This window comes from Mytilus californianus, unplaced genomic scaffold (assembly GCF_021869535.1).
Source record: "Mytilus californianus isolate M0D057914Y unplaced genomic scaffold, xbMytCali1.0.p SCAF_18, whole genome shotgun sequence".
NCBI classification, from domain to species: Eukaryota; Metazoa; Mollusca; class Bivalvia; order Mytilida; family Mytilidae; genus Mytilus; species Mytilus californianus.
In genome coordinates, this window is record NW_026262666.1 from 8,659,901 (window position 1) to 8,687,546 (window position 27,646).

A 27,646-nucleotide genomic window follows, 5' to 3' on the forward strand; every position below is an offset into this window, starting at 1 on the left:
TCATCTAGCTGAAACAAAATTGCCATTTCTTGTTTTATGAATGATATATCCATATTAATGCAATGCCTGGGGATCAAGACATGAATGAAAGTAGATGTAGGATAGACGTTAATGAGACAGCAACCCAACATCATAAAATTCAATGAAAAAAGACGCCTTAAGGTGAACACATACGTTCTTCATCAATTGACAAGAATTTATGCGGGTTCGTCTGTTTACTCACAGTCAAAACTCCTCAAAGATAGTCAAATAAACTCAAATATACCCAAACAATATCTAACGTAGGTGGTTAAAAACTGAATTTAGCGGCATTTTTAATGTAAAGTAGTTGTTATGAATTTAATTCAAATGTTGTATTTAAATTGGTTTTGATAAATATTTCACTTCAAAAAGATCTACAACTACCGACTTCAGATGAACAAACGTTTGCATGGTTAACTTATCGGAAACTATATAATACTTTAAAATTCCTTGACGAAACGCGCGTCTGGCGCAAATACTAAATTTCAATACTGGTATCTATGATGAGTCTATTTACAACCGATGGGTCGATGCCACTGCTGGTGGAGTTTTTATTAACCGGGGGTATCACCAACCCAGTAGTCAGCACTTCTGTGTTGACATGAATTATCATTGATATGGTCATAATTATAAATTAACTGTTGACAAAAACATTAAATTTTTGAAATACTAAGGCTTTTCTACCTCAAAAATAGATAACCTTAGCTATATTTGGAAAAAACTTTTAGGATTTTTTTGTCCTCAATGCTCTTCATCTTCGTATTTTATTTGGCCTTTTTTGACCGTTTGTGATTCGAGCGTCACTATGAGTCTTTTGTAGACGAAACGGGCGTCTGGCGCAAATACTAAATTTCAATCCTGGTATCTATGATGAGTTTATTTGGTACCACTAAATTTTTTCGTAATAAACCATTATTTACTTTTTGATTATTTTGTAATGTTTTTCTTTTATTGTATATGTGTTTCCTCACTGGCTGTTCTCTGTGAATTTGTATATCGTATCTTTATTGTTGATGACTTGGTATTTTTTCTACAGATTTTAATATAACTGAAACCATCAGTTGACATCTTTTGGGACATTTTCTAAAATCATGTTTTTCATTTTTTTCTTACGTTGAACAATATAATCGATAAACACCTATATGACGTGTTACGCATGTAAAATCATGGAAATCGGGCGTAACATTTATTCTTTGACCCAGTATCACTGCAGTATTAAGGGAACTGTGTTACCAAGCGCGGCCGCTTTCTATTTGTGCCACAACTGAAATCATTTGCGCCACAATTTATTTGCGTCAATGCTACTTCTGCGCCACTTCATTTTGAAAACTATTAGTTTCATTTGCGCCAATAAAACAATAATACAATTGGGGCCAATTTTATCAAAATATTTATTTTTACTTTATATATATATCTATACTAAATGACTGGAGTTTTCATTTTAATTAAAAAATTATGCCAAAGTAAAACGTTCACTCATATATACACAGTTAAAACTATAATATGTCTCTGTTCAACATTAAACGCAGGCTTGTATTTGTAACTTAAGATAATACATATTCTTTTCTGCTCACTTCTCCTCTCACTCCTAAGTACTTTTTAAGAGCAAAGTTTTCTTTTTCCAAGTCGTTGTGATTTCTCGCAGCTTCTGAGCCAGCACTCCGGATATTAATATACGCCTTGGCCTGGAGCTTTGTGAGAGTATATAAAACACAAACATTGACGAATGTGAAGCATTACATTGTTCGTTGTAAAGAGAATGGAAGGTTTCAGGTCTGTTATTTGTTCTTCTGGATTTTGAACGAATTTCAGCCCATACTGATGAAGGAAAAAAACGCATTATCCTCTAGATATGTTGATATCGCAATATGTTAAATTAAGTACTTGTTACATGTATAATATAGGTAAAAACTATACATGTAAAGTGTGGCGCAATTTGAAACCATTTCTTGGCGAGAATAACAAACAGACACCTAACTTTTAAGCGATATTGATTTTCTTTTAGATCTGGTACAAAGAATGAAATATAAGAACAAGATTCTAAATAAGTCATTGGACTAAACTAGAGGGATAATTTGGTGGCTTAATTATTCTGAAACAGTGGTGAAGTCATTGGACTAAACCAGAGGGATAATTTGGTGGCTTAATTATTCTGAAACAGTGGCGCATGTATTACATACCCGGAAATATTTGAGGACATCTAGACCTATTCTTAGACGGTGTTCATTTGTCAGATAATGAAATTGATCCATTTTCATACAACTAGATCTTTAATTATGACATTATCAATGTGTATACCAAACGGAGATGTAGCTCATTGGCTTCGGGAATCTGTTAACTTAGTAGCTTCTGTACAGTGGTCAGATTCTTGTTATTAAATCTTATATTGACTATCAATTTATGGTACTGTTTTGGCGGTTTAACAAGTTCCAAAGCGTTCTTTATGAAATGAATTTTTTTCGAACTTGTTTAGTGGAAGACCTTATTCTTAAGCCTGAACCAGTACCGATGAACTAGATTAACATCTTTATTGTTTTTTTTTTTTTAGAACATAAATCCATTTAATTTTCATTTCCACCTCAAACGTAATTTCTCATGTTAGTTTGGACATCTGTGTTGCAAGGGTTCAATTCAGCACACCATTATTTCATAATTTCATTTATTCTTTAATTGAGTTTTCAACTTTCATTATCTATTTAAGTTTTATTTGAATTTTAAATTTGCATCATCTTTTTTGTTTTGATGATTTGGTTTTCATTTTGAATTTTGATTTATATATATACTAACTTAGTTTTGATTTTGCATCTAATTTACGGTTACCATAGTTACCTAAACACCCTTTGTTTATGAGTTGATAACCTAAAAAAAGCCATGACCTTACTTTTATTGTACTTCTTTTGTAACATAATTTAATAGAACCACTGTCCGTGAACATATCACAGTTTCTTATATTTATATCAGAAACTTGACAAACAATTACCGTTCAAACATTATATAATTCTTTAACATTTTTGGCAATGGAAGTTTCCACACAACACTTCTGATAGAGCAGCCATCAGTAGTTTGAATCAGTATATTTCTAACACATATTCTACATAAAGATTGTAAAGTCACAATTTCCTGCTGCCGATTATAAATATGTTTATTAACTTCCTCCATATTCGAATATCTTCCTTTTTCTTTAGGCCATTGGACAGTATTAGAAATTCTATATCCAGCTTCTATGAAAATATCACATAAGACTAATATGTCCTCTGCTGGTATATCATTAGTAGTGGCTATGCCTCTAAGATTACCCTGTTAAAATCAAATTATTATTCAGTTACATCAGATACATTGATTAAGAAGATAATTTTTAAAATCTCAACATCATTATCCTTGAATCAGTCCTGCTGTTTTGCTGACTATCAGATAAACAACGCACATGCGTTTAAAATACTTATACAATAAAACATGAGACGATTTGAATCAGTGGGCTAGTTTACATGAGTATCCCGTGGCAATTCTGGAGTATATTTGATTGAATATCATTTTGTGTCTCCAAAATGTTCAAATCAAATGACAAAGGTTCTATATTTTTGCCACTGGTAAAACTGGAATCACAAGCATTCCATTCAAAATCTTTACATGCATTATCAGTCAAGCAACAACATTATTTGTATGTATTATTTTTATCTTGTAAGCATTGAAAAAAGTAACAAATTTTACTCAATTTAAACGGGTTTGGATTTATTTAATGAAGTTCCGAACGTAATATCTCCACAGATTTAGTGGAATTGAGAGCCGTGTCAGGTTGGCTAGGCAGTAAGATAAAAAAAAAAAAAACGTTTGAGTGGTGTGGTATGTCTTGTCATGTAACTTCAGTTTTACAAAACTGAGGGAAACACATCAACTATAAGAGGAAACAAAACGGTACAACAGAAACACTGAACTGCTACAAAAACAAACGCCAACATACATAGAATCGGACTATGTGATAACAACTGCCATATTCCTGACTTGGTACAGGGCATTTTAAGAAAAAATGGTTCGTTGAACCTGGTTTTATGGCTAGCCAAACCTCCTTCTTATATGGTAATGCTAAAAATACCGCTAAATGACAACATTACGTGACAGGAATACCGTACAAATAAATGCAAGAACATTCAGGACAGAGAAATACATAAATAAATAATATAACAGTACATTTCAACTTGTAAACCACAGAATAACAACAAACACATAAAACTAATTTACGACAGAACACAAATACAGCACAATAGAATAATAAACTGTGCGTCACACGAATATATTAACGCAACAAAAAGTGACGTCACAGGTAAATGACCCGGATTTGTATCAGTTAAATTGATTTATGGCTATTGAACAGCGGTAGCTTTTATGCTTAGTCTGTTTTATTAAGAACCAACAATCAGGAGTAGGGATAATTTTTCCCTTAAAGCTGAATACTTTTTACTACTAAAAAAAAGTAAAACTATTCTTTTTGGTGTAAAATCATTTTTTTTAATAAGTAAAAATCATAAAAACAAAATAATTATGATTCTAAACTCTCCTCATTTTTTTTCTTGCATTGTTTGTTATACTGATACTTACCTCATTCACTTTTGCACCTTCATATATCAAATATTTAGCAAATTCGACATTCTTATTACACAAAACTTCATACAGTGGATCAAATTTTAGCTGAAAAAAAATAACAAAGCAAAAATATCATCCTAGTTGCCAAACTATTAGCAATATATCACATTTATTAAATATATTGCCAGCAAGCAATGCTACTAGTCTAAGAGGTCGCTGTATTATTTACAACAGCAACTATCTAGACACACCATCAATACAATCAACTAAATGTTTTATGTGGAACTTACCTACTTTCTTTAGATTATAAATTTACAGCTTACAAAACTCTGAATGTTTAGACCACTGAGGATTTTCTACCATGAATAGATTACCTTAGCTGTATTTGGCAAAAACTTTTGGCATTTGGGTTCTCAATGCTCTTCAACTTCGTCCTTTATTTGGCCTTTTTCACTTTTTTGATGCAAGGGTCACTGATGAGTCTTTTGTAGACGAAACGCTTGTTTGGAGAAAAAAATTTTAATTGTGATATCTATGATGAGTTTATTTATAAAACCAACAAGAGATCCCTGTATTAATTACCTATTATCTATACATTCCAGCAATGGAAACAATTAGAGGTCCTTGTATTATAACCATAATATCTATACATACCATCAATAGAAACAACTAGAGGTCCCTGTATTATAAACCTATTATCTATACATTCATGGAAACAATTAGATGTCCTTGTATTATAACCCTACTATATATACATAGGACTAATGGAAAAGCTAGAGCTTCCTGTATCAATAGCTTTTTACCTATGCACTGAAGCAATCGAAACAACTAGATGCCTCCTTACTATACTTTTATTTACCTGATATCTATATTTGCCAGCAATGAAAGCAAATCAAAGGTTCTTGTTTTATCTACCTAATATCTATACATACAATCAAAGAAAACAAATAGACGTCCCTGTATTATTATCTAACATCTAAACATACCATCACATTAGAATCAACTAGGATGCATATGTGTTTTTACCTAATATATCTATATATATATCATCAATGGAAACACTTAGAGACCATTGTACAATTTTACCTAACTTCTTTACAAAGCATCAATGGAAACACCTATAGATCCTTGAATTATAAACCTATTATCTAAACCTACAATGGAAAAAACTTGAGGTCCCTGTATTACTTACCTCATATATATACATACCAAACAATGGTAAAAACTAGAGGTCCCTGTATTATTTACCTCATATATATACATACCAAACAATGGTAAAAACTAGAGGTCCCTGTATTATTTACCTAATATATCTATACATACCAAACAATGGTAAAAACTAGAGGTCCCTGTATTATTTACCTAATATATCTATACAGACCAGCAAAGTCAATGCATACAGAAAAGCTATCCGCGAAGTAGATCAAGTACAGATAGACAATAATTTAAAAGCAGTACATTCTGAAAATTTTGATAAGATTAAGGATTTTCTTTTAAAAGAAAGTCCATGTGTATGTGTTTTATTGTAAATCTTAGCCATTCAAGTATATAAAACATATTCAACTTTGTTTTTAAATTTAAAGTATCATATGACTTTAAACTATAGAAAATGTAAACTGTTATCACAAAGATATGTCTCATCTTTTTGTAATTTTGATAATGCAAATGTTGAAATTAAAATAGCAGTATTTAACATTTAAGTTATGCAAATATTCAAAGTCGATGAACCATGACTAAAGGTACATGGCTCAAAAATCTCCATGGAAATGAGATGTGCCAATGCTAATACAACTGCATACCAAATACCATTGACTTATTATAAGTCGTTCCCTTTAAACAAACCTAAACACAAACATTAACTTATAAACTATGTAAAAGTTTCAAGGTCAATGAACCATGAAGAGTGGGTAGAGCTAATTAATCTCCATGGAAATAATACTTGCAAATGCCAATAAATTTACATATCAAATATCATTGACTTAACATTAGAAGTTCATCTTAAACTGATCTAATCACAAATTTATACATATAAACTAAGCAAAAGTTTCAAAGTTAATACTGAGGGGGCGGGGCCAAATATTCTCCCTGGAAATGAGATGTGCTAATGCCTATGCAACTGAATACCAAATAGCATTCAGTTGTATAGGTGGTTCCCCATAAACTGACCTAATCACAAACTAATACATGTAAACTAAGCAAAAGTTTCAAAGTCAATAGACCATGACTAAGGGGGCATGGCCAAATAATTTCCATGGGAATGAGATGTGCAAATGCTAATACAAAGGCATACCAAATATCATTGACCAACCACTTGTGGTTCACCATAAACTAGACTTAATCACAAACTAAAACATTGTTGACGCTGCCGCGCCCGACGCCGGAAACAGCATACCTATGTCTCGCTTTTTGACTCCGTCAAGGCGAGACAAAAATCAATGGCTGTACAAGTAATAAAAATATTACAAATAACACAAATTGATAACCGTTAAGAGTATTAGCTAATGCAACGAACCAAAGATATAAAATGTAAGAAGGGACCAATAGAACATCACCATTCCTTTAGTGTCTAAGCTAAGAATTTACAAACATTAGACTTTTGAAAGAGAAATGAACTTGCCAACAGTCTACTTGACAATTAACAGTTTTTAAACTAGGTGACTTACATAGTTAGTAGAGTTCAGACATGCTCCATGATCCACCAGTAACTTGGCTACTTGTAAATCATCTAACTTAGCTGCAGAGCTAAGAGGTGAACAAAGATCCTAAAAACAAGAGTCAAAACTTTTCTGAAATAACCTTCTTTATAGCTTACTGTTCGGTGTGAGCCAAGGCTGCGTGTTTAAGGCCGTACTTTGACCTATAATTGTTTACTTTTTACATATTGTGACTTGGATGGATAGTTGTCTCATTGGCACACATACCACATCTTCTTATTTCTATTCAAACCATTAACATCCAACAAGGTTAATGAAACCATGTTTTTGAAAACATCAAAAAATACTTTAAGAATAATTCCAATAGCCTTAACTGGAGGCTTCAATGAGCATGAATCTCTTGTCAGATATAAATGTTGTCCCTACAATCATTCTATACAAAATAATATAGGTGACAAAGTGCTTATAGTATCTTGGAAAATCTACAAATACTTAGTTTCTTTAAGCAATGGCTACTCCATGAAAATGTGGTCTAGTACAATGGACAGATGACAGACGCAAACTTCGAAAAATAAGGGATCTGTAAACAAGGTATGAGTTTACCATGTCTTCTACCTTCTGCGAATATTTTATAGTTGGCAATACTAATTTTGAATATATTAATTCTCTCATTGTCCCACCACCTGCAATGACCTGATTAGCATCACTTTGTCCCACATTCAATGAATTATGTTGCAGATGGGACTAACGTTTACATTAAAGGTCATTAAATCCAACAAGAAATAATCTGATTTTTTTTGGTCACATTATCCCTATATACTCCAATTTTCTGGATATAAGACAATAATTTGCATTTTATCAAATATGAATAAAAGAGGAAATATTGTGTATGTCAGTGAGACAGAAACACAATGACAAACATAATCATATTAAAATGTCTAGAGAGCAACTTAGTTTTCAACAAAAACTGCAGGTTTCTACAAAATATGTCAAACTCCAAATTGTCTAAAAAAGTAAAAAAAAAGTAAACAGAAACAATCAAAGATCTGCCATTATCATCCATAAACTGTTAACACAGAGATATGTCTCGACTTTTTGTACTTTTGATAATGCAAATGTTGAAATTAAAATAGCAATACTTTAACTTGTAAGTTATGCAAATCTTTTAAGTCAATGAACCATGACTGAAGGTACATGGCAAAACAATCTCCATGGAAACGAGATGTGCCAATGCTAATACAACAGCATACCAAACACCATAGATTTATCATAAGTCGTTCCCTTTCAACAACCCTGAACACAAACATTGACTTGTAAACTATGGAAAAGTTTCAAAATCAATGAAACATGATGAGGGGGTGGGGCTATATAATCCATGGAATCGAGACTTGCAAATGCCAATACATTTGCATACTAAATATCATTGACTTAACATTAGCGGTTCATCTTAAACTGATATAATTACAAACTAATACATGTAAACTAAGCAAAAGTTTCAAAGTCAATAGACCATGACTGAGGGGGCAGGACCATATATTCTCCATGGAAATGAGATGTGCTAATGCTTATACAACTGCATACCAATTATCATTGACCTACCACTAATGGTTCGCCATTGAACTGACCTAATCACAAACTAATACATGAAAACGAAGCAAAAGTTTCAAAGTCAATAAACCATGAATGAGGGGGCGGGGCCAAATAATGTTCATAAAAATGAGATGTGCCAATGCTTATACAACTGCATACCAAACATCATTGACCTACCACTAGTGGTTCACCATGAACTAGACCTAATCACAAACTAATACATTGTTGACACCGCCGTCGCCGCCGACGCCGGACACAGCAGACCTATGTCTCGCTTTTTGACTCCGTCAATGCGAGACAAAAATGACGAAGGAACATAACAAAATTGAAATACCATATCATTAACCACATGTTCTATACTAAGTAGTGATGGCCAGGGTGGTTAATAGCTAGATCATACTTTTATCTAACTAGAGTCTCTCAACCCTGTGTCGCTCAACTGTATCTACTGTGGTTTTGGAAATCATGTAAAATATGGTTAAAATCATAACAGATACCCTAATAATGATTGAGGCCAAGTTTGGTTTGATTTGGCCCAGTAGTTATATTAAAAGCAGAAGATGTTTGAAAAAATTTACAAAAATTACCTAAAAATTACAGAAAATGACTTTAAAGGACAATAACTCCAAGAAGATGTCAATTGCCAATTTTGGTCATGTTGACTTATTTGTAGATCTTTCTTTGCTTGATATTTTTGCTGCTTACAGTATATCTCAATCTATAATGATATTCAAGATAATTATCAAAAAATGAAAAATTTCCTTTCCTGGACTGCTCCAAAATTTATTTCAACCAGGGCCTGTATAATGCTGGAAATTCCTTTTTTTTTTAACACCCTTGAAAAAAAATTTGGGCAAGGGTCTTGACCCGACTAACCTGCCTGGTTTGAGGGGGGGGGGGGGGGGGGGGGGGCATTCACCTAATATAAGTCTGCTGAAAGAAAAGATATAATAATGGTTTTTAGAAAAAGTAACACTGAATAATTCTGAAAATGGAACATATCAAGGAGGAATTATTTGCAACCCCCACCCCTGAAAAAAAATGCATCCCCCTTGGAAAAAAGTCTTACATTAGTTAATGAAGACCCCATATAATTATTTAAATTAGTTTTCAAGTTGTGACCATTTGAAATTAGTTTTTTTACATTTTTCCCATAGACTTCTATATAGTAAACACCTATATGCTATTTTTACCCATGGTGACCATATTGGTTGTAGGGCAGGGTCATCAGATACATTTTTCAATCAAGATACTCTAATAATATTTGTAGCTTAGTTTAATTCCATTTGTCCAAGTTGATTAAGAGGAGATGATTTTTGTAAAAGATTACAAAAATTTACGAAAAGTATTGAAAAATTGACTTGAAAGTAGTAGTTTCAGAGGAGAAGGTTTTTGTAAAAGATTACAAAAATTTACGAAAAATTGTGAAAAATTGACTTTAAAGGGCAATAACTCCTTAAGGGGGCAATTGACAATTTTGGTCACGTTTGACTTATTTGTAGATCTTACTTTGCTGAACATTTTTGCTGTTTACAGTTTTATCTATTATAAAATTCAAGATAATAACCAAATACTGCAAAATTTCCTTAAAATTACTAATTCAGGGGCAGCAACCCAACAACGGGTTGTTTGAGGGCAGATAGATTACGACCTGATGAACAATTTTACCCCGTCAGATTTGCTCTAAATGCTTTGGTTTCAGAGATATAAGCCAAAATCTACATTTTACCCTTATGTTCTATGTTTAGCCATTGAGGCCATCTTGTTTGATGGGCGGGGTCGTCGGATATATTTTTTCAAACTAGATACCCTAAGGATGATTTAGGCCAAGTTTGGTTCAATTTGGCCCAGTAGTTTCAGAGGAGAAGATTTTTGTAAAAGTTAATGGATGATGACAGACGAAGACGGACGACGGATGCCAAGTGATGAGAAAGCTCACTTGACCCTTTTGGTCAGGTGAGCTAAAAGCAGTGTTAATTTAGTGTTTTGACAATAAATTAACTCTCAGTATAATTACCTTATCCTGCAAATTAACATTAGCACTAGATTTGAGCAATTGCTGTACCATATCAATTTTGCCACGATACAATGCTGTATGTAAACCTGTCGTTTTATCCTGGAAAATGCAATCATAATTAACTCAAAATTGTTCACTTATACAGCAGTTGACTTTTGAAGACTTTTTGAATGAATAGTGGGAAAAACAGATTACCAGCAAGAAGTAACTGAGCATTGACAAATTTTAACACACTGGAACTTATATTTATAGAAATAGAAATCTTTAGACAAAAATTGGCACATTTTATCAAATTTTAAAATAAAGATTGGCACATTACAAAAACTCTTCAAGGGTCAAAAGAAACTATTTTGTGCTCTGACTCGGTATCTTTGATTGTTAATCCGGCGATTTTTTGCTGTCAATATTAGAGTGTAGGCTACTGCAAAAGCATATTCTATTTATCAGTTGAAATGTAGAAAATAGAACAATCAACATTTTTTTTTCAGATGCTATTTCTTCATCATTAAGTACTTCTGTCCAAGGTTCACAACATTTCATGAAAGTTTCACAGAATTTTGATGCCTTCAATTTGTTATTGTCTCAAAAAATTTGCCCTATGACTATCTAAACTTTACTGGAAACAAAAAGTACATTTATCAGTAAAAAATGTAAAATTTGAATGGTCTCAAATTAAAAAAAATTATTTCACAATTTGCTCTGGATCATGATGGATATCTGCCCCAATCCAAAAAATGAAAAAAAAAAGATTTTCTAAATTTTGCTCTGGACTCTTTTGAACATAACAAGGTTTCTGCACCAGTTTCATAATATTCCAAAAAGGTTCAACAAACTTTGTTTTATAGTTTATATGTTAAAGTTTGTGATTCAGTCAGTTTATGGGAAGTCAATGGTATCTATTAAGCAGTCCATTGATTTTGAATAAATGATACATGAAAACTATTCATTTATTCAAAATCAATGGTACTTAATAGATACTATTGACTAACCATAAGTGGTCCATCTTAAACTGACTGAACCACAAACTTTAACATATAAATTATAAAAAAAGTTTGAAAGTCACAATATCATAACTGAGGGGTCAAAGCATGAAGAATTTAGGAGTATGAGCAAAAACTGGTCCGCTCTGAGTTAGAATAATGTGTCCTAGTCTGATGATGTATAATTTATCTCTTTATAAGTGGATCTTTTACGATTTCGATATATAACTTGCCCCCAAAAGTCTGGGTCGGAAATTTCCATGACTTTTGTATGGACTGCACTCTGAAGCTGTCAGACATGACTATACTAGAGGACTATTACCATCTGAACTAGCACATAAAAATACTGCACCGTCTCGATAAATGCAGGGTTCATGTTTTTTCAAATTTATATGTTCTCCTCCTGATATGTATGTTATGTTTGCCACTAAACATTCAACACCAATCCGTAATCAGCAATTGGGTCTGCAGTGAGTTTGTGTCTGTATGGGTGACATTTCAGGAAATGTATCTCTACTTTAAAATAATTCTCAAGAAAATAATGATGGTCAATCCAAGCACTGCCTCAAATAACCTTGGTCAGGATGTTTATAATTACCAAATGAGAGACATATACATGATATAGGTGTAGACTTTCAAAACCTTCTCAGCAGGAGCTCATACTCTTGGGGGATTCTAAAAGTGGTTTCCACTTAAGACATGAAATGAAGAATAAACATGATACGAAATTCCACAATTTTTGAAGAAAAATTATTTGATCACATTGTTTAACTTCAAAATAAGAATTAGAGAAATAAAAAGGTTTGCTTGACAATGATGTTGTGTCTTAAAAGGGTTTGTCAAGATGTATTTTAAGATTGATAGACTGTCAAACTAATGAGGTGTCAGAAAGATAGGTGAACTATTAGAATGTGTGACTAGACTAAAAGACTATCAAAAGTTATACAAAAGTAGACTGTCAGTTGTGATGCCAAAAAAATTTGCTATGCAGTTTCAAGGCACAAACTTTGAGAGACCTTTCCATAAAATACCTCAGTCTGCATGTTAGGATCCATTCCTTCATCAAGTAATAACCGCAAAGTCTCCAGGTTTCCATCAATAGCCCTATGTAGAAGACCTTCTCCCCACTGAAAAAAATTGTTGTCAATTGTGTCAAATTTTGCAGATAAAATCAAGATGATCAAAAGCACCAACAGAAGTTGGTTTCAAATTATTTGAATAACCACCAACCAGTCTTTTGTATTAAATGAAGTCATTATTTACAATGATTTGGTTTTTTATTTATTTCGACAGCAGCTTTAGTTTTTTTAATGTTTAAATAGCTTTGAATTATATAGTAAATATTTATAACGTTATGCCGGGGAGGGTATGACTTCATGAAATTTATTTGGTTCATATCAATGCTGCACTCTCTCTGCGGGAAGTATTAAATTTCATGTCCCCATTCTCAATGGACCACTACCAAATATTGTTGACCAATCACTTCCAGTTATCAAGGGGCCTCGGTGGTCGAGTGGTCTAAGTAGTCGAACTACTGTATCACTAGCCAGTCAACACTGAAGTTGTGAGTTCGAATCCCGCACGGGGCAGGTGCACTCGACTCTTAATCTTAATTGACTAGGATTGTCAGTTTTCCTATCAAAGGTCGTGGTTCTCTCCGGGCACTCAAGCTTCCTCCACCAGTAAAAACTGACCGCCACGAAATAGCACAATAGTGTTGAAAGTGGCGTTAAGCACCAATCAATCAATGAATCAATCAATCCAGTTATCAAACGTATAACCTTTACAGACAAGAAAATAAGGACAACAGAAAAACTGGTTAAATATTAGTTATCCTTACTTATTCACGGTTTTTGTTAAATACTGTTTTCAAAACCCAACTAATTCGGAAATATTTTTTATTAATTAAATAGAGGTTGATAACTTAATGGTTATGCCACATAGACTGACTTGAAACCAATCAACATAGAGCAGGCCAGTAGTATGTTGTTTTTGGCATAACACTTTCTCCTAATTATGAATATATCAAGACAATCATAAAATGTTTTAATTAATCCACATCAATGTTATATTTCCTACATATTGCGTTGCCAGAAAATCAGAAGATTTGTCAATATAATTAAAAAAGATGACACATTCCTTAATTATTCATAATATTTTTTGTGTTACTGGTATACTGATGTATTCCTCCTAGGTTTGGTAATTCAAATATTTAAGAGTTCTAAGTTGAGCTTTAAAATGAAATAAAAACAAGAGTGCACATGCTGAAATGTCTCGCCTGATTTACTTATCATGATTGAACTTATGTTTTCACAAAAGTCTTTAAAATGAAAGTTTAACTACAAGTGCAACATAAACTTAATATTATCAATATTCCATGTAAAGGTCAGAGGACCCCACCATATAGACATGTACACCTTACAATAATACTCTACACCCAAAATAGTTAGCTTTTTAGCTCTTGGCATCTGAGAAACAGACCTAATAATGAACACTGAACATTCCTGTTATTTAGTGGTTGTCTTTTGTTGCTGTATATCATATTTTGTCCTGTTCATTGTTTTGTACACAAATCAGGCCACAAGTCTTTCCTTTAAAATTGTTTTACATTTGTCATTGTGTCATAGACAAATAAATCTATATATTTTTCAAGCAGTTGCTAAACCATTAAGAAAGAGGTCAGGGACAATGGACATATGACTGACAGAAAACTTTCTAAAATAAGGTATACCATGTATGAAGCACACAGGTCTTTTACTTTCTGAAATATAAAGATTTATACAAATAGTTTTGGCTACCACCGCCGGATAGTAATAAATACGTCTTGCATTCCTTGACTTTTGTCGCAGATGAGACAAAAATCGATGAAAAAATTTACTAGAAGATAATACCTTGTTTTTTATGTTCATATCACTGCCTTTTTCTAATAATAATCTGGTCATATGTAGGTGTCCCTGGGCAGCAGTCCAATGTAATGAAGTACCATACTATAATTACATGTATAATTCCATCAACTTACTTATGTTTAGTTTATATAAATAGTAACAGAATATATTAACACGACCTCTTTCAAATTTTTTTTTAAAAATATATAACACCTAAGACATTAAGACATATATAAGATTATTGCTATATTTTATCATTTAATCATTTTAATTGTACAAAAGCTTTCTGCCAAATTTCTCACAAACTGAAAAAAATCCGAAGGACTTTAAGCTGTGGTTTACTTTGTGAATGTAGGGCATTTTAACACACAAATAAACCCTATAAAGTTATCTTTTATACTTATAAATCCGATAAAATGAACCACAAATTATGCTTAAATCAAAATGTTCATATAAACACCAAAGAACTATTATTTCTTCTTTGTAGGAATTCATTTATTCACGTTATAATATGAAACAAGCCAAGTTTATCTCAAGACTTTGGAATTATTTAAACATATTCATTATAACAGTGTCCATTTCTCTCGGGTTTAGTCAATAAAAGCATGCATGTTCAAAGAAGTTTATATTCATGGTTTAGAAAAGCAACTATATGTTTTCTACATGTAAATAGATGCAATTGTCCAATGGTGCGATTTTTCACGTTTTTACAAGTACTGCCAAAAAATAGAGATACTTAATATATTAAAAAAATACGAAACGGATACTTAAAACAGTGGATATATTTATTATACCTTATCACAATAATTCACATCAGCACCAAGATCCAAGTATTGCCTAAGTTCATCTATTTTTCCTTTTTCTGCGGCTTTCAGTAATTTCTATGAGTATAAATAAAATGCCTTAATCTAAATGTAGTAGATTATGGTACTCTTAACAAATAATAACTATATCAATATATAAACACACAAGAACTTTGATCAGGGATCTCTGTTGAATTTCTATTTATGTTTCTCTTTTCATGTCAATTAGTATTGTTGTATTGTTGTTTTTTAAATGTTTACCTCAAATTTCATTTCTTCATATAATTTTATTATGTAAAATAATAGGGTCAACAGCTCAAAGGTCTGCGAATGAGAATATGAAACACATGCAATATCTGCACTCCATGTAATAATAAAAAATAGGTCTCAAATTTCTACAAATAATAGAATTGTATGAGATATGCCTCTCATTCTTTTACCAGTTAAAATGCTGAGGGTACAAATGTTCATCATCGTTTACCAAATTAGAGGCTCAGTGTGTACATTTTCACCTTCCTTTACCAGGCTACAGAATAAGTGTATGCATTTTCTCCTTCCTTCAACAGATTGAATGCTAAAGAAATGAATTTGACTCCTTTACCAGGTTGAATGTACAGGCGGTATGCATTTCAACTTCTTGCATTAGTGATTTGTCTCACTATACATAATTTTTATTAGCTATCATTTTTTTATTAGTATTTTTAGACATTTCTTAAAACAGAAAATCTTAAAGCATAGGTTTGTATAAGTCGTTAGTTTGGAAGTTTGGCAGTATATAAATCTTGATATAAAAAACATTTTAAAAGAGGGGCGAAAGATACCAGAGGGACAGTCAAACTCATAGATCGAAAATAAACTGACAACGCCATGGCTAAAAAATAAAAAGACAAACAGACAAATAAAAGTACACAAGACACAACATAGAAAACTTAATACTAAGCAACACGAACCCCACCAAAAACTGGGGGTGATCTCAGGTGCACCGGTAGGGTAAAATATTACAACCCAATTTTACGCTGATTTGACTTTACATCTCATTGGTCCTTTAAATAAACATATTTTAAAGGTTATTCATTTAACTTTTTGTTAGAATTTGAAAATTGTACTAAAAAAATATAGAAATTCGTCTTCTTGCGCAGATAAAACATGGCAGGTAGACAGTGAGAACCATCAGATTGGTAATAACCAGTTTTAATGTTTTGTTCTCATGCTTAAGTCAAACCCTTTACAACTTCATTTACAATTTGTTTCTAATGTTTTGTTGGTTGACCGTCATAGCAGATTATAAAGTGAAGGTTGACCACTAATATACATATTTACTCCTTCACATAAATTATTCCAGGTCTGAAGCCTGTAGTCCAGTGGGCGGTCGTTGGGGTTTACCGTCGTTGTTTTTATTGTTTGAGATGTGATTAAAACTAAAAACCAGGCTATTTTTTTATCTGTTGTATTGTTTTCCATTTTGCAAATATATGGGGCCTTGTTTAATCACAATTTCAAGTCTTTGGAAAAAATGAGTTCCCTATACGGAAATAGTATTGTTTATGTTTACCAGTTGAGCCCAAATTGTTTACCATTCTGGAGCACCTGGGTTCATCCCTACTGTTGTTTAATGAAAATGTATTTACAAATATACTGAACTCCAAGTTAAATTCAAAAAGTCCATTAAACCAGACTAAATCAAACACTCGACTATATCAACAAAAGGAAAACAAATGTAATATTCTTGACTTGGTACAGGCATTTTCCAAAGAAAATGGTTGGCTAAACCTGGTTTCATAGCCAGATAAGCCTTTCCGTGAGCAACCCACAAAGATACAATAGGTTAACGAGACAATAATTGGGATCCAGCAGCCAAAACTGTGTAACCATACATCACAGATATGCCACACAATCTACTTAGAAATTCAAACAAACATACAAACAAACTTAGTCTTTGAGAAAATAATTTATTTATTGGTTGTAATTGACTTTGAAAAAGCTTTCGGTAACTGCGAGTACTCTTATGTTGGTGCTTTGTTTCTGTTGTTTTATGTTAGTTGTGTTTGTGCCTCACACCGGTCTATTGAGTTAAGTCAATTGCTACTAATTTTAGAAAAGACTCAACAGTGACACTCTTATCAAAAAATTCATAAGGGGTTTACGCAGAACCTTGTGTCTCGCCTACGATTGCTGCTGTCAGTGTAAAAGTGTAGTGTTGACTTGAAAAGTCAGTCCATTTATCAGTAAAATATAGAATTAAAAAAAAAAATCTAACTTTTTCTTTAGATTCTTTTTTTTCTGGTCTTGAGGATTAGCTTCTGTCCAAGTTGCATAACAATCCGTGAAGGTTTACAAATTCATCATGTCAAAAAACTTTAATCTCAGACTGTCTGTAAATGTAAACTGTAAAAAACTAAGTACATTTATCAGAAAAATACTGAAAATGAAATATATTTTCAAAAGTTTGCTTCAGACATTATATCTTTAATCATAAAAAGGCTTCTGCAAAGGTTTCATTAAATTCTATGAGGATTTGACAAGGTAATGGATGTGTAACAAACTTTAACACCAGACTGTATCTACTTGTTAACTGTAAAAAAAAGTACGTCCATTTATCAGTAAAATACGGAAAAACGAAAATAAACAATTTCAAAATTTTGCTCTGGATACTGTATTTCGGTCATAAACAAGCTTCTGTACAAATTTCCTAAACTTCCATAAGGTTTGACAAAGTTATTGATGACTGAAAAACTTTAACCTCAGACTGAATCTGAATGTTAACTGTAAAGCTCTAATTTATATGTAAAATACGGAAAAATGAAAATAAATATTTTCAAACTTTTGCTCTTAATACTGTATTTTGGTCATAAATATTAGCTTCTGTCCAAATTTCCATAAATTCCATGAAGGTTTGACAAAGTTATTGATGTCCAAAAAAAACCTTTAACCACAGACTGAACATAAATGTTGACGCCACCGACGACGACAGATTCTAGGATCCCTATGTCTCGCTTTTTCGCAGGCTCGACAAAAATGTAAAGTCCAAATAAAATACAAAGTTTTAAAGCATTACAGACCCAAAATTCTGAAATGTATTGACAAATGTAGCTATTTCTGAGGTGGAAAATCCGTAGTATTTTGAACAATCGAAAATTTTGTAAACATTTAATTTAATTAATTAAAAGTTAAGGTCAGAAGAATCCTGTCAACGAACATTGGTTTTGCTCGTTGTTGAAGGCCAAAGAGTGACCATATAGTTGTTTACTTCTGCTTTGAACTCTGGTGGATAATTGTTTAATTGGCAATCAGCATTTCCTTATTTTTATATACAAATATATCTGACAAAGACGCAAACAAACAAAAATTGTAGTTTGATAGTACATACAGCATAGTAAAACACAATGACATATATACTCTTTTTCAAAACTTTTGTAAATTATCAAAACAAGGGTTTGCTAAATTAAAACAATGGACCCACCCGCATTAGGAACACCCAAAGCCAAAAACCCGAAAGGTGGTTGAAGGCATATGTATGTATGTACATAAATTCCTCCGATATGCGAAGCACCACTCGAGAGCTGCGAGCATACAGTGGAATCAGTGTACACTCCCTATAAGGATTAATGGAGATGTGTCACTAACTTGTATACAACCCACCACGACTGAACATCCCAACCCAACACCAAGGGAGTGTTAGGACACCGGGAAGGCTGTTTATATGGTGGAGGAAGTACTCGGAGAGAACCACCAGGCTTCTCAGCGGAAACAGATAAACCGAAGAGATATCTACAAATTGATCTCCAGGTCAAACTCGGGGGCCACTTTGACCAACCAAGGCCCCCAATGTACCCATTCTAGTTTGAACTCCGGTCTGGGTACCAGAGACGTGTGTGGGAGGGTGAAAATCACCCTACTTACAAACTGAAATTTACAGCAACCCGAGTCAGGATCGAACCCGGAACCTTCAGCACTGTAGCCATCGGTCTTAACCACTAGGTCACAAACCCACACAAGGATAAGGAGCCACGCCAAGCGTCATACGGCCAAAAGGAACATAATAGTACAAAGTCCAATTAAATAAAAAGTCAGAACCTAGAATATATAACTCAAAATTGATTGATTGATTGTTGGTTACTTAACGTCCTGTGGCAAATATTTCATGCATGTTCAGGACGAGAACTAGTAAACAATAAATACAATAGGTAGGTCTGGTAATATAGATCAACTGGGTTGCAGGTCGGGCAAAATTTGAACTGCCACGGGAAAATGAGGGTATATTGGATAGGGACAGATATTTAGCCTTGCAACAGGCCACCTACGGACCCCTCAAAGAGTTGTTGCAAGGGTTCTTAACGTGCAGAGAGCGTGACACTCTCTCTGCACGAGGCATCGGATTTAACGTCCTCATTCTAACCGGACGTGGCTGCGTACTTGATACATCCCGCACAGCCAAACGGACGGCCCACTTTGGCAAGGGTTTTACTGCCGGTCGGTAGAAGACCTGTAATGACCATATTTCTATTCCCCAGTCACCCTTGGGGATTATAACTCAAGATCATGTTGTATTAATTGTAAAGTAGACACTGAATACTTATCAATTACTATATATACTTACAGAGGTCCTAGTTACCTACCTTGTTTACATATTCAATCTGGAAGAAAGAATATTCTTGTTTTAAAATGTTGAATAAATAACTTTTTCTTTCTCAAGAATATGAAGGAGAGGCTATTTATCACCTTGCAATACTGAATAAAATTGATACAGTCCAGCAAGACTATTTGTGTTCGTTAAAGAAACTGTGGATAAAATATTGTCTTGCTGATCACTTCTGCAAGACGAGAGTATTTGTCTAACCCCTTTAAGGAATCAGTCGACGAATTAATTTGTATCGTCTTTCTGTTTCAAGACAAAGCAATCTGTGAAATAAGATTTATAAAAAAGACACTTTGAAAGACGAGCATTAATTTCTGTAAATGCTAATAGGCACAGTAAATACTGACTGACAACAGACATAAACTTTAACAATTCTTCATATAGACAAATTGAAAATGAAAACTTTTAGAAAGTATGTTTCAACAGAAAATATACACATTTATTAATAGTAATGCTGTGACAAGAAAACTCAGTTTGAATTCCAAGATTGATCAATAATGACAAAAATTGTTGTTTTATGCATTAAACATACTGTTTAAAAATAAATTTTAATTCCTAAATTTTATTAGTACCGATTTCAAATAACTTAATAAGATTGTTTTCTCGTGCTAATATAACTTCGTTTGTCTTATCTGACTGACAGATATTGAATCAAACTGGACAAAACATCACTTATCAATCACAGGTGAAAAAAACTTATGCACTCCGATAATGATCTTTCAATGGTACATGTTAAATTAATCTCAATGCATTGCAAAATAAACTGTTAACACAGAGATATGTCTCGCCTATTTGTTATTTTGAAAATGCAAATGTTGAAATTAAAATAGCAGTACTTTAACATGTAAGTTATGCAAATATTCAAAGTCAATGAACCATGACTGAAGGTACAGGGCTAAACAATCTCCATGGAAAAGAGATGTGCTAATGCTAATACAACTACATACCAAATACCATTGACTTTTCAAAAGTCGTTCCCTTTAAACAAACGTAAACAAACATTGACTTGTAAACTATGTAAAAGTTTCAAGGTCAATGAACCATGATGAGGGGTGGGGCTATATAATCTCACTGGAAACGAGATTTGCAAATGCCAATACATTTGCATACCAAATATCATTGACTTTTCATTAATGGTTCATCTTAAACTGATCTAATCACAAACTAATACATGTAAACTAAGCAAAAGTTTCAAAGTCAATAGACTATGAATGCGGGGGAGGGACCAAATATTCTCCATGGAAATGAGATATGCCAATACTTATACAACTTCATACCAAATATCATTGACTTACCACTAGTGGTTACCCTTGAACTGACCTAATCACAAACTAAAACATGTAAACTAAACAAAAGTTTTAAAGTCAATAGACCATGACTGAGGGGGCGGAGCCAAATAATCTCCATGGAAATGAGATATACCAATGCTTATACAACTGCATGCGGAATATCATTGACTTACTACTAGTGGTTCCTCATAAACTGAACTTATCACAAACTAATACATGTAAACAAACAAAAGTTTCAAAGCCAATAGGCCATGACTGAGGGGGCAGGGCCAAATAATCTCCATGGAAATGAGATGTACCAGTGCTAATTCAACTGCATTCCAAATATCATTGACCAACCAATACATTGTTGACGCCGCCGCCGCCGCCGGAGCAGCATACCTATGTCTCGCTTTTTGACTCCGTCAAGGCGAGACAAAAACAACGAATATACTTATATTCTAACTTTCTTCAAGTGAACATGAAGTATATTAACCGTAAACTACAATTCTTTGGCTAGTGCATGTTAAAATGTAGAAATGTCTCGCATGCTTTGTTTGAATTCATGTTGAAAGCCATTCAGATAAAAGTATCACATAACTAAATTTACATTATAAATTGTTCATGTAAAGAAAGTAAAGATCAAATGAACTCTGCCAGACAGACATGCACACCTTAAAAATGAGAGGCGAAAGATACCAAAGGGATATTCAAACTCATGAGTCGAAAACAAATGAAATGCCACGGCAAAAACCTAAAAAGGATATAAGACAAAACAGTATACAAAATGCAAAACAGAAAACTAAAATCTGAGTAACACTTATAAATTACACTTATACATGTAAACTAAGCAAAAGTTTCAAAGCCAATATGCCATGACTGAGGGGGCAGGGCCAAATAATCTCCATGAGTCTTATGTAGACGAAACGCGCGTCTAGCGTATTAAATTATAATTCTGGTACCTTTGATAACTTTTTACCCGAACAAAAACGAGGGGTGATATCAAGTGTTCTAGAAGGGTAACCCGATCCAAATGTGGCACCCGTGGTTCTGTTCAATAAGTTCAAACCCTTCTTATACAATCAACACATACACTAAACATAGTTGACCTTTTGCATATCTGAAACCGACCTATCCAGGAAACTTAACATTGACCAATGAACCATGAACATAAGGTTTTGGTCAGATAAACCCTATCAGAAAGACGTGTACACCTTACAGTTATCCAATACACTAAATAAAGTTGACCTATTGTTTACAATTAATATCTGAAAAACAGACTTAACCATGAAAAATCGACATTGAAAATGAAAATTGAAAACAAGACTCTGGTGGAAAGTTGTCTCATTGGCAATCTTAATATATCTTCTTATCTTTATATGAACATGTACATCTTAACAACCTTTTGGAGCAACAGAGTATGAGACCTCCCTCTTTCAATATGTGATAACCTTTTCTTCATTTTGTATTAAGATATAAAGTATCTTAACATTTCAGCACAAATGGATAACATTTATTTATCTATAGTCTATGCATGGATTTATTTAGTAAAAAAAAAACATTCCTAAATTTTTTTACCATGCAAATAAGCATATATATATATATATATATATATGTCGAATTAATAAAAATTGCAAAACAGTGAACATCAATCACAGAAATTACAACAAATCAAACAACTGAAATGATGATAGGGTGCAAAAATAGGATGATTTTTTTTTTATTTTAAAGACCTCTTTCATCAATAAAACATGAAAATGAAAGCAAAGGCAAATGAAACCTGCTAGTCAGGACAGGTACACCTTACAATCGATCCATCCACCAACTATAGTTTCAGACATAATGTATTAGTATCTGAGAAATGAATCAAACCACTACGACTTTAACCTTGACCATTGAACCATGAAGAGGATGTCAAGGTCAGATGAAACCTGCCACACTGACATATTTATCTTACATTATCATTTCCTACACCAAATAAAGTTGACCTATCGCAAATAATAATGGGGGATATGGACTTGACCTCAAAACTTTAACCTTGATCACTGGTCCATAAGGTAAAGTGCAGGTAAACCCTGTCTGACAGACAATATAGATTTTTCAAGGATCCCATATCGCATATATACAAAATATATATAGTTTTCCTATTACTATCCTTTAATAAGTTAGAAACTTACTTAACAAAGTCTATGCACTTTTTAAAAGCAATTCATGAACCATGAAAATGAGGTCAAGAACAATGGACATATATGAAAGGAAACTTCCGTAACATATGGCATGTATATATGGTATGAAGCATTCGCATCTTCGTCCTTCTGAATTTAAACTAAAGCTCTTACAAATAGTAAGGGCCATCTTCACATAAGAGTCACTATGTCTCAATTTCTGCGAAAAAAAAAGTAGCAGGAGAGAGAAACACCACTATATGATTGAGGGATCACCAGTGTCAACGTATATTTGTTCCGCCTAACAGAAGTTCCACTGGAAACTTTGTTATAAACAATGTCATAATATCTGTTCCTGTTGGAACAAATATTCTGTACCATTTATTCCGTTAGGAACATTTACTGTAATATTTATTCCAGTGGAAATAATATTCCAGAATATTGTTTCCATTTGGAACTTATATTATGAAGGAACTTCTATTCCGTGACACCTTGCCTGGCGTGCGGCTCACTTAATTTATTTTAGTAGGAAATAATGGAAAGAAAGAGTCCACCACATTTTACATTTACACTGGCCACTGCCATGTTATATAATATCGACGAAGCAGACAACAGACAAGAAACAGAAAGCATACAAACATTTGAAAACAACACAATTAATTATTGGGGGAAAGGGGGTGTTCTACTGAATTTTTTTTAATGATTCTATACAGTGGATTCATTTATTTCGTGAACTGAGAAACAAGTGTATTTTAGTAAATATTTGATTTTGTGGTTTTGACAAAGTCTCCATTCAAGCCTACAGAAAAATGTGTACTTCGTTGAAAATCTAAATTCGTTGTTCACCTTTACCCTGTAAATCCACGAAAACTGGTATCCCTCGAATAATAATGAACCCACAGTAATAAATTTTTGACATTTTTACCTATTGTGTCTGTTTGTTTTGTTCAATCATCGTTGTCAATATACTGGAATTTGATGCGACTGTCATACAAGTGAGAGGTTTAGCTAGCTATAAAACCAGGTTCAATCCACTATTTTCTACATAAGAAAATGCCTGTACCAAGTCAGGAATATGACAGTTGTTATCCATTCGTTTGATGTGTTTGAGCTTTTGATTTTGCCATTTGACTAGGGACTTTCTTTTTTGAATTTTCCTCGGAGTTCAGTATTTTGTGATTTTGTGATTATTACTTTTTATATATGTATCATATAAATTAAGTGTGTATGATGAAAAGGAAATTTTTTCCCAATTTTGAAATTTAAGCAGCGCAAGCAAATTTAAACCCATTTTTTAACATAAGTAAAAGGTTGAACTTAAAGGTCAAATTTGGACCAATGGTGAATGTTTATTAATATAAACAAATATAAAATGTTCATAGGCACATGTATTTGATAACCGTAATAAAATAACATTTGTAACTGTACCTCTTCAGTAACTTTATAAGAATTATCTCCATTTGTTTCTTTCTCTTCCTTCTTATTATAACTGTCTTGAAATGATAAAATAAATTGAAGTTTCAAGCAAAATCATCAGAAGAATGCATCAAGAGTTTCATATAAACTATTGTCATACCTTTTTGGTACATATAACATTAAACAGTTCAGTGATTGTCCAAGGGAACAAGAGAAGTAGATTTAGTCAGACCAAGTTATGTCTCATCTTCTATCTGCATTGAAAAATTGTTAACAGTTTGTGGAACCCTGTGTCTAGTCTGTGATTGTCGCTGTCATTGTAAAAGTGTAATGTTGACTGTAAAAAGTAAGTCCATTCATCAGTAAAATATAAAAAAAAAAATTCTTCAGATTCTATTTCTTGATGTTGAAAATTAGCTTCTGTACAATTTATATAACAATCCATGAAGGTTTACATATTTATCATGTAAAATCATTTAATCCCAGACTATCTGTAAATATTATTTGAGTTCCTCTTTGTCAGGCTATGTAAATATTTGAAAGTTCACCTGTCCCATTGTATAAATACAATAGTTATTGTTCTCTGAAGAGTTTATTCTATGGTACCTTTAAATTTATCCTTGAAAAGCCAATCATTCATTTACTAATTTAGCTGAAAAAAAATTGAACTCCCAGTAATGAAAATACATGTACAAATAATAACAAGAGTGCACTCGCTGAAATGTCTCGCCTTTTTTACTGACCATTGATTTTATGTTGATAGTCCTACGACAACTATCACATAAACTTAACATTATCCAAGAATAAGGTCAAGGTCAGATAAATCAAACTGGAAATACATGTACACCTTACAATCATTTCATACACCAAATATGCTTTAAATATAGTTGCACATAGTATCTAAGAAACAAACTTAACCAGGAAAAATTAAGATTGACCAATGAACCATGAAACTGAGGTCAAGGTCAGATGATAATTGCCAGACAGACATATACACCTTACAATCATTACATACACCAAATATGGTTGACCTATTACTTATAGTATTAGAAAAACAGACAACAAAAAAACCTTGACATTAAGCAATGAATCGTAAAAATGAGGTCAAGGTCAAATTTAACATGCCAGACTGACTTGTACATTGTAAAATAATTCATACACCATATGTAGTTGACCTATTGCGTTCAATATTAGAAAAAACACAAAACTTAACTTTAACCACTGAACCATGAAAATGAGGTCAAGGACAAATGACACCTGCCAGTTGGACATGCACACCTTACAATCATTCCATACACCAAATATAGTAGACCTATTGCTTATAGTATCTGAGATATGGACTTGACCACGAAAACGTACAGGCATGAGGACCTTGCAAGGTATGCACATACCAAATATAGTTATCCTATTACTCATAATAAGAGAGAAATTAAGATTACTAAAAATCTTAACTTTTTTTTCAAGTAGTCACAGGTGAACCATGAAAATGAGTTCAAGGACAATAGACATATGTCAGACGGAAACTTCATAATATAAGGCATGTATAATTAATGCTCAATATCTTTCCTTTACATAATAATGCTAATCTATTTTTCCAAGTATTAAGTAATTGTGACATAACCTAATCTTTTTTAAAAAGTAAGAAATCCCTTTTGTCAAGTTTAGATTGTCCATATCCGGGAAGTTCTCTGAAGTTCACTAATATTAACAAGTGCAACCATCACATAATCAATGAGCTCATTGACATACTTGATGAAGTTTTATTGGGATAATAAATTGAAATGAAAAATAGCAAAATAACTGAAATTCAAAAATAATGTTTTATCCATATTGGTCATCAGCTACAAGATAAAAACATTGGTAATCATATCATACATTATTCATAAAAATAAAAATACTTTATACCTAACGCATTAGTATGTAATTTATCAAAGAATTATCTAATTAAGATAACTGAAAAACAAAACAATATTAGTAATATATCATAAGTAAAACATTTGAATAAGCAAAAATAAATGTTTTTTTAAATACATATCTTCAATACGTATATAGGCAATATTTGTTCTAGAGCACATTCTTCATATTCCATGCCAACACTGTTTTTGGGGGAAAACACATTATAAATAGTTTTCACAGATTATTGTTCATAATTTTCTGGTCCAAGTTTAAACTTTTACATCTCATTGTCTCTTCATATTATCTAAATCATTTGAGTTCATTCAAGTTCATTTCATTCATTGATTCAATACTTCTTAGTTTCTGTCATATAATTTTTCACATAATTTCTAATCGTATCATTGTTCCCTTCATGTGGTCAATTCACATATCACAATTTCAAGACAGTTCACTATTTCTCTATTGGTAAGTTACTTCATTTCATCTAGTGATGGGGTTGAACCATTGGTAGGTTTCTTCACCATTCATTCAGTATTGTGGGTCAACCATTTAACCAGTTTTGGGTGCACCATTTCTCGATGTTGTGGGTCCACCATTTTAGAGATAACTGTATTGTATTTGACGCTTTGAGGACGTCCATCTGTAGTTTTACTGTCGCAAATTTAGTTTACCTGGCGTCGCATAGCGGAGACAGGTAAACGGGTATTTGCGACAGTAAAACTACCGATGGACGTCTG

The 27,646-nt window shown here is 32.8% G+C and overlaps 1 protein-coding gene across 1 annotated transcript; it reads right to left on the reverse strand.

The window, feature by feature from the left end:
* Positions 1-1,399: 1,399 nt before the first annotated feature.
* On the reverse strand, positions 1,400-25,104 carry LOC127726661 (putative ankyrin repeat protein RF_0381). Its single transcript, XM_052234110.1, has 9 exons — positions 25,026-25,104; positions 20,145-20,162; positions 15,520-15,606; positions 14,732-14,827; positions 12,872-12,967; positions 10,861-10,959; positions 7,263-7,361; positions 4,615-4,704; positions 1,400-3,318 (listed from the first exon to the last, which is right to left on the reverse strand). Exons 4-9 carry the CDS (start codon positions 14,780-14,782, stop codon positions 2,998-3,000), a joined length of 756 nt encoding a protein of 251 aa, XP_052090070.1. The 5' UTR covers positions 14,783-14,827; positions 15,520-15,606; positions 20,145-20,162; positions 25,026-25,104; the 3' UTR covers positions 1,400-2,997.
* Between the last annotated feature and the right edge of the window lie 2,542 nt (positions 25,105-27,646).